Here is an 11542-nt window from a genome sequence, read left to right as displayed (position 1 = left end):
AATTAATTTTATCTTTAATAATTGCCCATAAAGTATACACTCTATGTTTAATCTGACAGACATGAATACTGATAACTTTACCAATAAATTTTTGTTCCATAATTGAGTGCCAATAGAGAGATCAGGAAGGTTTGGGACAGTTTCGGAATGTCTGACACCTTATATTCCAAATCGTAACCTCAGATCCTCAAATGAGTGTCTCCTTAGAATTCCAAGAACAAAACTTAAAAGAAGTGGTGAGGCGGCCTTCTGCTGTTATGCACCTAAAATCTGGAATAGCCTGCCAATAGGAATTCGCCAGGCTGATACAGTAGAGCACTTTAAAACACTGCTGAAAACACATTACTTTAACATGGCCTTTTTATAACTTCATTTTAATCGTAATTTAACTTAATCCTGATACTCTGTTCAATTCATCATAACAACTATTCATGGTGGCTCTAAAATCGGTACTGACCCCTACTCTCTTTTCTGTTTCTTTTTCCGGTTTCTTTGTGGTGGTGGCCTGCGCCACCTCCACCTACTCAAAGCTTCATGATGCTCCAACAATGATGGACGGATTAAAAGGAAGAAGTCTACGTGACCATCATCATCATCAAGCCCTTCCGTGAGAATCCTAAAGCCAAAGAGGACTGTTTCATTTATGTTAGGTAGAATGCCCAGAGGGGACTGGGCGGTATCATGGTCTGGAATCCCTACAGATTTTATTTTTTCTCCAGCCGTCTGGAGTTTTTGTTTTTCTGTCCCCTGGCCATTGAACCTTACTCTTATTCGATGTTAATGTTGATTTATTTTTTATAATTATGTCTTTCATTTTTCTATTCTTTAATATGTAAAGCACTTTGAGCTACTGTTTGTATGAAAATGTGCTATATAAATAAATGTTGTTGTTGTTGTTGTTGTAGTTGTATGATAATGCTTACATAATAAATACAAGTTTGGAAAGTAAAGAACTAACTTAAGGGATAGAGGAGAAGTGAAAAAACATAAACGTACAGTGTACAAAATTAAATTTATTTAAACTTTTTCTTACAAAGTTTTTAGTCAAGTGCTTTGTGCTGTAAACTCATGTTTATGATCCACTGGATTTGGTTTCCACACCCATGTACTGTCTGTGTGGAGTCTGCACATTCTTTTTATATCTGCTTGGGGTTTCCTTCCACATGCAAAGGATGTGTGCATGTTAATTGGTGGCAAACGGTTGCCCTGGAATCATTTTTTATTCCATCCAGAGCTGGCTCCAAACTTGTACCTAATACTGCTAGGATAGGGTCCAGCCCCTCTGGAGGTTTTTGTTGGATAAATGTGTTACCTTGCCATCCAGATTCAGTTTCAAACAATACATAACATATTTATGTCACGTTGTTATCCATATTTCTTGCAATTGTTATAGAAAATTAGAAACGTGAGCTTTAGAAACACAACATACCAACTTAATACTATAAATATATAAAATATTAGGAAAAATTCATTTGAATAGTCACATAACAAACAAAAACAACTTGTTTTAGATACAACAAGGAATGTGAAGATGCATTTGATTTGGAATCAAGTGAATGGTTTAAACCTTCAGAACATTAAGAAAAGGGCAGACTAATTCCTCACAATGCTCTCAGGGTAGGATCTGGCCAGAAATAGAGAAGGTTATGAGGGTGAAAAAAATTCAGATGTGGACATATATTAGTGAAATTAGGTTTAGTGCTCACACAGTGAGTGGCATAGTGGTTACGGATTTGGACTTCAAACCCTGAAGTTGTGGGTTCAGATCCTGCTAACACTGTATGACCATGAGCAAGCCGCTGCTTGTGCTGCAACTGGAAGAGCAAAAAGAACAATTTTATTTCCAATGTTGTAAGGTGCTGGTGTATGGATAAAAATTAATGAGGAGAAAATGAGAATGTACAAAATACATCGATCCTGACCAAACCTGGAATTAAGACAGCAGTTCAGTAATGACAAAAAAGAAAAAAAAACAGACCTTCACGAAAGAAAGAGATAAGGGGAGTAAAAGCTAAAAATATCGATGTGTATTTGTTGTATTGTCATCATGGGAATTTTCAACTTCTGGATTTTATATTCTTAAATAAACAAAATTTTCTGTAAATGAAAACGGGCTTTCCTAGTTAAAAATAACTGACGCGAATTTCCTGGATATTGTGGACGCTAGGGAGCGCTGTTAGATAATGACTTGTCTCGCTATTACTATTGAGAGCGATGCTGTCTTTTCAGAATCTCGTTAATAGATGGGTAGGAAAAAGCATTCTTTGCACCGGAAGTGATTGTGGGTCACCTTATGTTTCAGTAGAAGTAAAAAGGGTTCTGAAGAACGGATTCAACGAGCCATCATGTGGTATGAAATTTTACCTGGTCTCGCTGTGATGACAGTGTGTTTGACTATACCAGGGTTGTCGACAATGTTCATCCATAAGTTGACAAACGGTTGGAAGGTGAGTCGGCTTTTGAAGCTCGAGTCGATAGAGAATATATGGCTGCATATTTGTACTGAAAGGGAATTCGAGAGAAACAGTAGAGATACGCATTGTTGTGAAGCGTTTATTCCTTAGAATTATGTCATTTTCAGTTTGGTTGGTGGAGAAACAGGCGACATTTATTTCAATCATCCATTTCCCAGGCTAGCTCGTCCAGAGCAGGGTCGCGAATCCCTAGGCAGAGCGCCAGACTCCTACAGTTAGGGTTGCCACCCGTCTTTTAAAATACGGAATCGTCCCGTATTTGAGAATGAAATTGCGCTTGGCTCCCAAGGGATGTGGCCCCCGCTGCAGTATGCGTCTCTAATTTTTTTGTATTAAAAGTGGTAACCCTACTTACAGTACATCAGGGGCCCCTCCAGTGCACGTCGTTGATCTGTGGAATTTAAACGGAGCAAAACCTCGCGCACTTGGGGAGAACATGACAACTTCACGCAGAAAGCATCCAGTACTTGAATCCCGGCTTCCTTGTACCGAAACAGCAGTGTAGCCACTGCACCGCCCTGTTTTTTTATCGTCTGCAGATGTGAGGAGAGACTGTAGCACTATCGAGAAAATGGACGATTAAACATGAAAATTTTCGTCTGTCTTATATTCAAGAATTGTTCATAAAAATGAATACAATGCAAAGTAAGTAATCAGTAATCGTGTTGAATGCATTTAGTAGAAAAACAGACCACATGTTCATTTTTAATAATGTATTGGCAATAGCCACAAGTTTGTGCAATGCTGCAGGTAGTGCAGTAATAGTAATAATAGTATTTTAGGCCCTGAAAATGAAAATTTAGTAGCAGTGCAACTTAAAATGTACTCTCTTTTTAAATCAGAGGCTCACTTATCCCAGGTTGGCTTTTGCCCAGAGCTCCCATGATAAGCTCATTTCCACGTATCAGAAAAATAAGCAGGATTAAAAAAAAAAAAAAAAGACGAATGGATCTTTCAGTAACAGATGACGTTGGTTGCAGTTCATTGAACAGAAACCAACGTGTCCTTCTTTTCTAATGCCAAACCAAAACGTTTGGTTTCATGTGAAGGAAATGAGTTAATGGTGAAGATTTCCTGTAACTTTGTTTAGATGTAATTTTTACAAGAATGGCCTTAATACAAAAGTAATTCAAATGGGCAGCAAAGCATTTCTTTTAAGCACTACAGTTTTCTGTTAGATTTTTAAATGTAATTAGATTTACCGTTGTTGTTTACATTGCAAGACTCCCCAATATAAAATTATCTATGTGTCAAGGTCATGATAATGACCACAATATTTGTTTTGACAATATATTACGTATTGCAATTTGACTTTATTATTTATTGGCGATGTATTACATCTACCTAACTGTGTTACGATTTAAATCAAAGGTTAAAAAGTCATTCTGTTACAAATTCTTATGCTACACATCTCCTTGGTGTATTAATGATGTATTGTCATGGAAAAATCTTAGTTTTTTTTTTTTTTTACTGCATTACCTCCCCTTATCTCTACTATAGTAGTAGTAGTATACTGTACATCATCATTTTTTTAATTTCTTTATTACGTAGTAATAGTTAACAGAAACAATTCGATTCCTCAATGGATAACTTGTATTTTGCAAGACAGTTTATAATCACTGCAATGCTGCAAAATATAACTGTGCAAATGTGAGTTGTTGTTATGTATGTTAAGTACATTCTTCATCTCAAGCTTAGTGAATTCTTAGGTGTTCCCAGTTTATCTGATTTTTATGTTCCCTCCAGTGTGCCTCCTAACAGTGGGCCTTGCCTGGTAAATCCTTTATGAATTATAATCATTAGCTTTGCCAAAACCAAATTTAATTGGGTTAATTTGATTTTGAGTAGCATCAGTTCTGCAATCTAGATTGTAAACTACTCCTCATGCAGAGAAGACATAAAACACTGAAATAATCAGATATTCCATTGTAATCGCAAACATATTCTTTTGGTCGCTACCAGAAATTCTCTGATCTTAGGGTAGCGTAGAATGTACTTACTCTGACTGTTTATATCTTGCTTGATTACCAGTGTCATGTCCAACACTTTGCAGTACCACTGTCTGTGCCTAAGATCCAAGACGTTTTTGAGCTCCTCAGCTTGGTGTAGTGACTTCCCTTTCACCTACATGGACAAAGCCATTCTTTCAAGGATAGAATCATGATTGTATGTTTGGAGATATACTGTTTCATTGAACATCCAAGATCATGGATGAGGCTGCTAGACTTTTACCATGATCAGGCAGCTAAGAATGCAACTCAGGTGTACCAAAACAGATTTATCTGAAGGGCGATGTGACATATTATTGGTGCAGTCCTATGTCCTCCTTCAACATCACTGACTTTACAGGTACAGGAACTGAAATACATGAAACCTAGGAACCCTGTGATAACTCCTGCATTCCCGCGTAGAAGAAACTGTGGGTTATGTGGTCTTCTCTCGGTGATTGAAGATGTTTAGATAGTATTTGAAAATTCCTTCAGTGCTTAAAATATTGTTACATGTGCCAAGGCCTGGACAAAATTGCTAGATATTTAGATAGTATTTGAAGATTCCATCAGTGCTTAAAATATTGTTACATTAGGGGGCTCCACCCCCTGCTCTCTTCGCTCGCCCACCCCCCCGGTTTGGTTAAACGGATATACAATTTAAACAGATTATTTTCATCCATCCATCCATTATCCAACCCACTGTATCCTAACACAGGGTCACAGGGGTCTGCTGGAGCCAATCCCAGCCAGCACAGGGAGCAAGGCAGGAACAAATCCCAGGCAGGGCGCCAGCCCACTACAGAACACACACACACACACACACGCTCTAGGGACAATTTCAGATCACCAGTGCACTTAACCTGCATGTCTTTGGACTGTGGGAGAAAACTGGAGCACCTGGAGGAAACCCACACAGACATGAGGAGAACATGCAAACTCCACAAAGAGAAGGCCTGGGAAGCAAACCCAGGTCTCCTTATTGTGAGGCAGCAGTGCTACCACTGCACCACCGTGCCGCCCTGGTTATTTTCATTTCATTCATTTATTTCTTGACATTTGCCACTAATAAAGCTGTAGTGAATGATTTATTCCCCCTTCACCCCACACCAGGTACGCTATGCGCCAGCCACTTTGCATCTCTGCCTCTCGCGTTGTGACGAGGGGAGCCAAACACATGCTAAGGAGATGCGGTCGCTCCTTCGAAATCCCCTCTTAAATGGTGATACAATGAGAAACAAATACATTTTTTTTTTTACCTTGTCAATGCTCGTTCAGCTGGCTTGCTGCTGCTTGTGCTGTGTGATTTGCAAGTCCGCTGTACAGCAGCTGTCCTTTAGTCTCACTTCATTGTCTTGAGGGACGTTAAAGTGTCTCTGAGAAAATCATGTCTCAACCCAAGATTTTCTTACTATAATAGAGAGACATGCCAAGGCCAGGAAAAAATTGCTATTGCTATTCGGCCAGTCTAGAAGTATCCTTTTAGCCTTTCTTGCAATACTAAAAAGTAGCATTAACTGAGACACCTAAACAGCTCTGTAAACCATTACCCCTGAATTAATCCTGGAAATCATCTTGCTGTTGGTGCATGAAATGCCTCGTACTTTCAAGTGCACAGCTGCCCTTACCAGTTCTGTCCTTTATTGGGCTCAAGGTACAAATGCACTTTTTGGTGAGTGCTATACTCATTCTGAACTGAGGAATTTACTTCTTATTCACAAGGTCTGCTCCCAACTAGGACTTTCTGATAAAATGCAACTATTTACATATAAACGTTTCAGTTGAATTAAGAACTGATGTTCAAATGGAAAAGAATATTGTTTGCTTTACCTCCCACACTGTATGCAATATTGATGTAAGTTACAGTTCTGCTTTTGCACATCACTTCTATGATTAGATTTTTACTTCTTAAACACAGTCCTCCAAAACACATTTTAGGACACATATACACAGGCAGTTTTTTCTGGGTATATTTTGTGCATTATTGACACAAGTGTCCCGAGCTCCACTTTTTCTTTGACCTCATCACTTTGTGTGGACTGAGAATCTTTTGTTTATTAGAGTCTTCTTATGCATCTTTTAAGTACATGTTTCATAAGCATTTAATGCTCTACAATAACACCATGAAAAAAAGCAAACATCAATTGCGATAGTATAAATATGAAAAAAGGTCTAGAATATTAAGCTTACATATATTAATTATTTTCTGTAACTGTAAAAAGTGAATAAAGGGAAACTAGGTTGAGTTTAGTCCAGCCTGTTATTCACTGATCACCTGCTCCAGCTCACAACCCTCTGTTGGCATGTCACACAATGAGAAGTATCAAGTCAGATATGGTTCTGCACACCTGAACTGTTTCTGAACAGCAGCAAGGTTTTTTTTTTTTGCACTAGGGGACTTTGCCACCTGCTCACTTCGCTTGCTAATCCCCCAGCCTGCGCTATGTGCCAGCCACTTTGCGTCTCTGCCGCTTGAGTATGTGGATTTCACTTTCACCTAACAACAAATATTTTAATTCTCGTGGATACGCCTCTTCATTGGGAAGAAACACTACTTTTCCCCGATGGCAACAGGAATTAGATGATATACAGTTTAAATCTGAACAATACATTCGATTTCTTTTCGCTGTTCCGTTATTTCACTGAGTAACATTTTCCAATTGTTTGCGCTAATGCGATCTTTACTATCATTTTTTTGAGACTTTCGAATTTTTGTACTTTCATTATCTCTAACCTGCCATGCATGTGTATCACGCCAACATTTTTGAATTCTTTATGACGTTCTACATTGTCATCTACTCTTTGTCTTTTATTTCTGGCCCTGGGCGATGTCAAATCTCTTGGCACAAAGTCTCGTCTCACGGGACATGAAAGTATCTTTCTGAAAAAGTCATGTCTCGTCCCAGGATTTTTTTATCATAATGTATTTTCTTTAAACAATCACAAGAGATTTTGTCTGCATTTTTGTGTGTAAACTGCACTTCCTCTTTGGTCATGCCACTATGTGCCTGATGACAATACTTTTTTGTGAAATGCTCTGTTTTCAAGAATTGCATTCAATTAAAGGTTGCAGTTCCACCTTTTTATTTTAAACAACTGGAACACCAGGTACAGTTTTGTATTGGAATTAGGTGTTGCCAATGGCACACAACTACAAGCAGGAAATTTTAATAACCATCCGTACTCGAATCCAACAGATGGTTTCTTACAATCACACTTCTTTCGGAGTCTGCATCTTTCCTTGTACGTGTTGGACAGAGTTGATGTGTAATATTCTTTAGAACAGTGCACTTTTTTGGCTGTATTCATTATGTTTGATAGGCACTCAAGTTACTATTTAAAATTTTTCGCACTACACCTAAAATTCCTATACTATTGGCATACTTAACAGCAGCAAGCTAGCATCCTTACAATTGAACAAGGCAGCTGCATTAAATGAAGGAGGCTACCGCCAGTGGAGAAGTGTCGGTGCAGAGCTGATGGTATGTGTAGCACACTTGACATTTTCACACAGTTTCTTCTGACTGGTGTACAACCAAGGAGCAATATTAGGGTAGGGACAGGGAGTCTTATTGTTTTGTTTTTAATCTATTGTGGTAATTAGTTTTTGGATCACCCATTGTTTTGTCTCTCCTGTTAGGCTAACCACTCAGACTCGATACCAAAGTTACATGAGTTAAATTATTGTAATACATGGAAAGTTTTTTATTCCTTTGGCAGTGTGTAGAAATAATTATATAAGGGGAGAATAGTAGTGTTACTTCATTTTACAGCCTTGTATCTATTTCCATTTATAGGAAAAAAGAGTTGCACAAATTCCCTACCAATGGTATATGATGGAACGTGACAAGAGGGTGTCTGGGGAGAATAAGTATTACAAATCAAAGGTAACGTTTAAATGTATTGTTAAATGCAATGCCATGCACATTATACATATTCAGATTATATATATATTTACTTTTTTTATTGTTTTGCAATTCTTTTGTAAAAAGGAAGATTTTTGGAACACTCAAAATTGTTTTTTTTTTATATTGGTCATTTTGAATCTTTCATTTAAGATAGTTTATTAATTCCTGAGATGGAAAATATGATGTGCCAATGTTGTTAAATAGGGACATCAGGGACACTTGTATCCCATATTTTAAAGGAGGTCCTAGAGTAATTTATTCTGAGGGCAACAAAATGGAAGAGAGGCCAAGGCATACAAGTAAGATGCCACGAGAAGTTCATCATAGCATTAATTGTGAACAGAGGATTCCAACATCTAACTTTTGAGCTCATGCAGCCTGATCATTTGTATAATGGGGTCTTAGAATTGCAGAACCATCCTGGGCTAGTAAGAGAGATGATACAAGGACTCTTAGAAGGTATTTCTGAACCTGGAGGTGATGGTCTATAATGGCTTTAGCTAAGAGGTGAGGGGGTGAGCAAAGACTGAACTGGCAGTGTAAGAGGCACTGGCAGTGTGAAGGCCCATGGGTTAATCATTCCACCACTTACAAGGCCCAGGATAGTCTGTGCAAATGAGGCAGCTATGGTTTGTTTTCTGTTACCTTTTGATTAAATGGAGTTATCCTTTAAATTATCAGTCACTTCTTTCATGCATATTTTCAGTAAATCATTCATTTTTGATATACATTTGGATATTGGTTCTTTTCCTTGTAGATTGGTATGTCATTACACCACCTTTTTAGAGTATTTAGAAATGTGAGTACAATTATTGTTAATTAAGAGCTCTGTGGTACAAAAGCAGCAGCATGTAAGTCAAGGGTGTAGTTTGGTTTTGCTTAAATTTGTTACTTACTCAGTTTTTGTTTTCTCTCATATATCATTGTTTAGTAGAGGTGCACTGATTTTTTTTTTTTTTTATTATTCGTGTCAAAAATTAGAAACAAATACTGCAAGTGATTTATCATTGTCTGGGACAACAGTATTTTTTACATATAGATGTAAATAGAATGTCATTTTCCATGTGATTTTTAATTTGATTATACTTCCTTATAGAAACTTTTTTTTTTTTTTTAATGTAACAAAACAGCAATTGTTGATATTTTTAGAAAACTATATGGCTAAAAGTATGTCGATAATTTTCCAAATTATTGAGTTCAAGTGTTTCAGTATCACCCATTGTTAAAAGGTGCATTAAATCAAGCACATTGCTATGTAATCTCCATTGACAAACAATTGCTGTAGAATGTGTTGTACTGAAGAGCTCCAAGACTTTAAATGTGGCACTGCCATAAGGTGCCATTTTGGCCACAAGTCAGTGTGTAAAATGTCTACTCTGCTTGATCTACCCTGGTCACCTGTAAGTGTGATTATTATGAAGTGGACATATCTAGGAGCAACAATATCTCAGCCATGAAGTGGGAGACCATGTAAACTCTCAGAGCAGAACTGCCTAATGCTGAAGCATAATGTGTAAAATTCACCTATTCTCTGTTGCATCACTCACAACAGAGTTCCAAACTGTCTCTGGAAGCAACATTAGCACAAGTGGGAGTCGGAAACTTCATGAAGTGGGTTTCTATGGCCAAGCAGCTGCACACATGCCTAAGATCACTATGTGCAATGCCAGCCGTCAGTTGGAATGGTGTAAAGCACGCTGTTGTTGTAGTCTGGAGTTAATGAATCAAACTTCACTATCTTGTCAGTCTGATTGACAGATCAGGATTTGGCAAATGCCAAGACAATGTTACCTTGTAGACTGCATAGTGCCTACTGTAAATTTTTGTTTAGGAAGGATAATGGTCTGGATCCACCTTGGTTTCAGAGAAAGGTACTGTCAATGCTTCAGCATACAAAGATATTTTAGGTAATTATGCATGTCCACCTTTGTGGCAATAATTTGGCATTACTGTGCCCCTGTGTACAAATCCAGGTCCATAAAAACATGTTTGTTTGATTTTGGTGTAGAGGAACTTGAGTGGCCTTCACAGAGCTCTGATCTCAACACTATTCAACACCTTTGGTATAAAATATAATGCTGATTACAATCCATGTCATCTTGTCCAACATCAGTACCTGACATCACAAATGATATCCAGGATGAATTGGCATATAATTCCCTCAGGGATATTCCAAAAGCATGTGGAAAGCTTTCACAGAAGTGTGGAGTCTGTCCTAGCCACAAAGAGGAGGCCAACTCCGTATTAAAGCTTTGGAATGGGATCTCTGACATGCTCAAATAGGTGTAATTGTCAGATGTTCACAAACTTTTTCCCTTGTAGTGTATGTGAAGTTTCTTTTTCTGGCCTTCTAACAAGTTCAGTTGTGCTTATTACTTTGTACAGATTGTGTGAAGAAACTGGTTTGACTTTTATGTTTTTTCTCCCACTCAACAGGGACTTGAAAACATTCACTGAGTACATCAGAAATCAAGGGACCTAAGACATCTCAAATATTATCTGCAGATATTTTGCATACTGTAAATTAATAAAATTGTATTAAGATGCTTTATGATACCTTTAAGGTGAGTCTCTTTATTTGATCCGTCTCATTGCGTGCACGTTATATGATTACATAAGAAACTATTAATTTTGCTTTTTCATAACAAGAAATATTAGATGATGTAGCAAGTTCTGTATTTGACATCGAGCTACACTATCTTGGTTTCAGTTGTCCTGAGTTCGTCTGGTGTGGTGTTTTATTTGTGAATGGGTGTGTGGGATGTCTGGATATTTTGATTTTCCTCCAATGTCCTAAAGATTTACAGATTCTGAACTGGCCCTATGTGAGTTTATGTATGGGTGTGTCTTGAGAATGGTCATCTGTCTAGGGGTGGTGTCCACTTTGTGCCCAAGCTGCTTGGATAGGCTCCAACTGTTTGTGACCCTGAACTGGATCAACAGTCTACAAAATGGATGCATGACCTGTACATGTTAAAGATGATGATAATACACCATTTTAAAATGTATCCCTCCAAGTTCAATTCATCTTACTTATTTGTTTTGCCTTGTGATTTGTTTTCTGCAACTAATGCAAAACATCATACTTTGCTCTTTCTTCTGAGGAGCCAACCAGAATATTATGCAAACTTGGGCTTAATGTGATCTTTATAGTATCAATGTATTTTTAAAA

At 37.7% G+C, this 11542-nt stretch overlaps 2 protein-coding genes across 2 annotated transcripts in view; both read left to right on the top strand.

The window, feature by feature from the left end:
- The first annotated feature begins 2260 nt into the window (after nucleotides 1–2260).
- ndufa1 (NADH:ubiquinone oxidoreductase subunit A1) lies at nucleotides 2261–10921 on the top strand. Its single transcript, XM_039766093.1, has 3 exons — nucleotides 2261–2447; nucleotides 8260–8349; nucleotides 10807–10921. The coding sequence occupies exons 1-3, from the start codon at nucleotides 2346–2348 to the stop codon at nucleotides 10825–10827; spliced, it is 213 nt and encodes a 70-aa protein (XP_039622027.1). The 5' UTR covers nucleotides 2261–2345; the 3' UTR covers nucleotides 10828–10921.
- The window catches only part of LOC120537274 (A-kinase anchor protein 14-like), a 27126-nt gene continuing 26463 nt past the window's right edge, over nucleotides 10880–11542 (top strand). Inside the window, exon 1 of the mRNA XM_039766092.1 lies at nucleotides 10880–10934. The gene's annotated coding sequence lies outside the window, so the exon portion shown is untranslated. The remainder of the gene's footprint in view (nucleotides 10935–11542) is intronic.

The sequence above is a fragment of the Polypterus senegalus genome, chromosome 10, assembly GCF_016835505.1.
Source record: "Polypterus senegalus isolate Bchr_013 chromosome 10, ASM1683550v1, whole genome shotgun sequence".
Classification (NCBI taxonomy): Eukaryota; Metazoa; Chordata; class Cladistia; order Polypteriformes; family Polypteridae; genus Polypterus; species Polypterus senegalus.
Note: the sequence above shows the minus strand (reverse complement) of the source record. Positions and strands in the feature narration are given on the sequence as shown.

What these genes read in the sequence shown, in the direction of transcription:
- ndufa1 (XM_039766093.1), top strand. Translation starts at nt 2,346, where the DNA reads ATGTGGTATGAAATTTTACCTGGTCTCGCTGTGATGACAGTGTGTTTG. An exon ending in AGTTGACAAACGGTTGGAAG is followed by an intron (nt 2,448 to 8,259) that starts GTGAGTCGGCTT and finishes TTCCATTTATAG; the next exon opens with GAAAAAAGAGTTGCACAAAT. An exon ending in ATAAGTATTACAAATCAAAG is followed by an intron (nt 8,350 to 10,806) that starts GTAACGTTTAAA and finishes CCCACTCAACAG; the next exon opens with GGACTTGAAAACATTCACTG.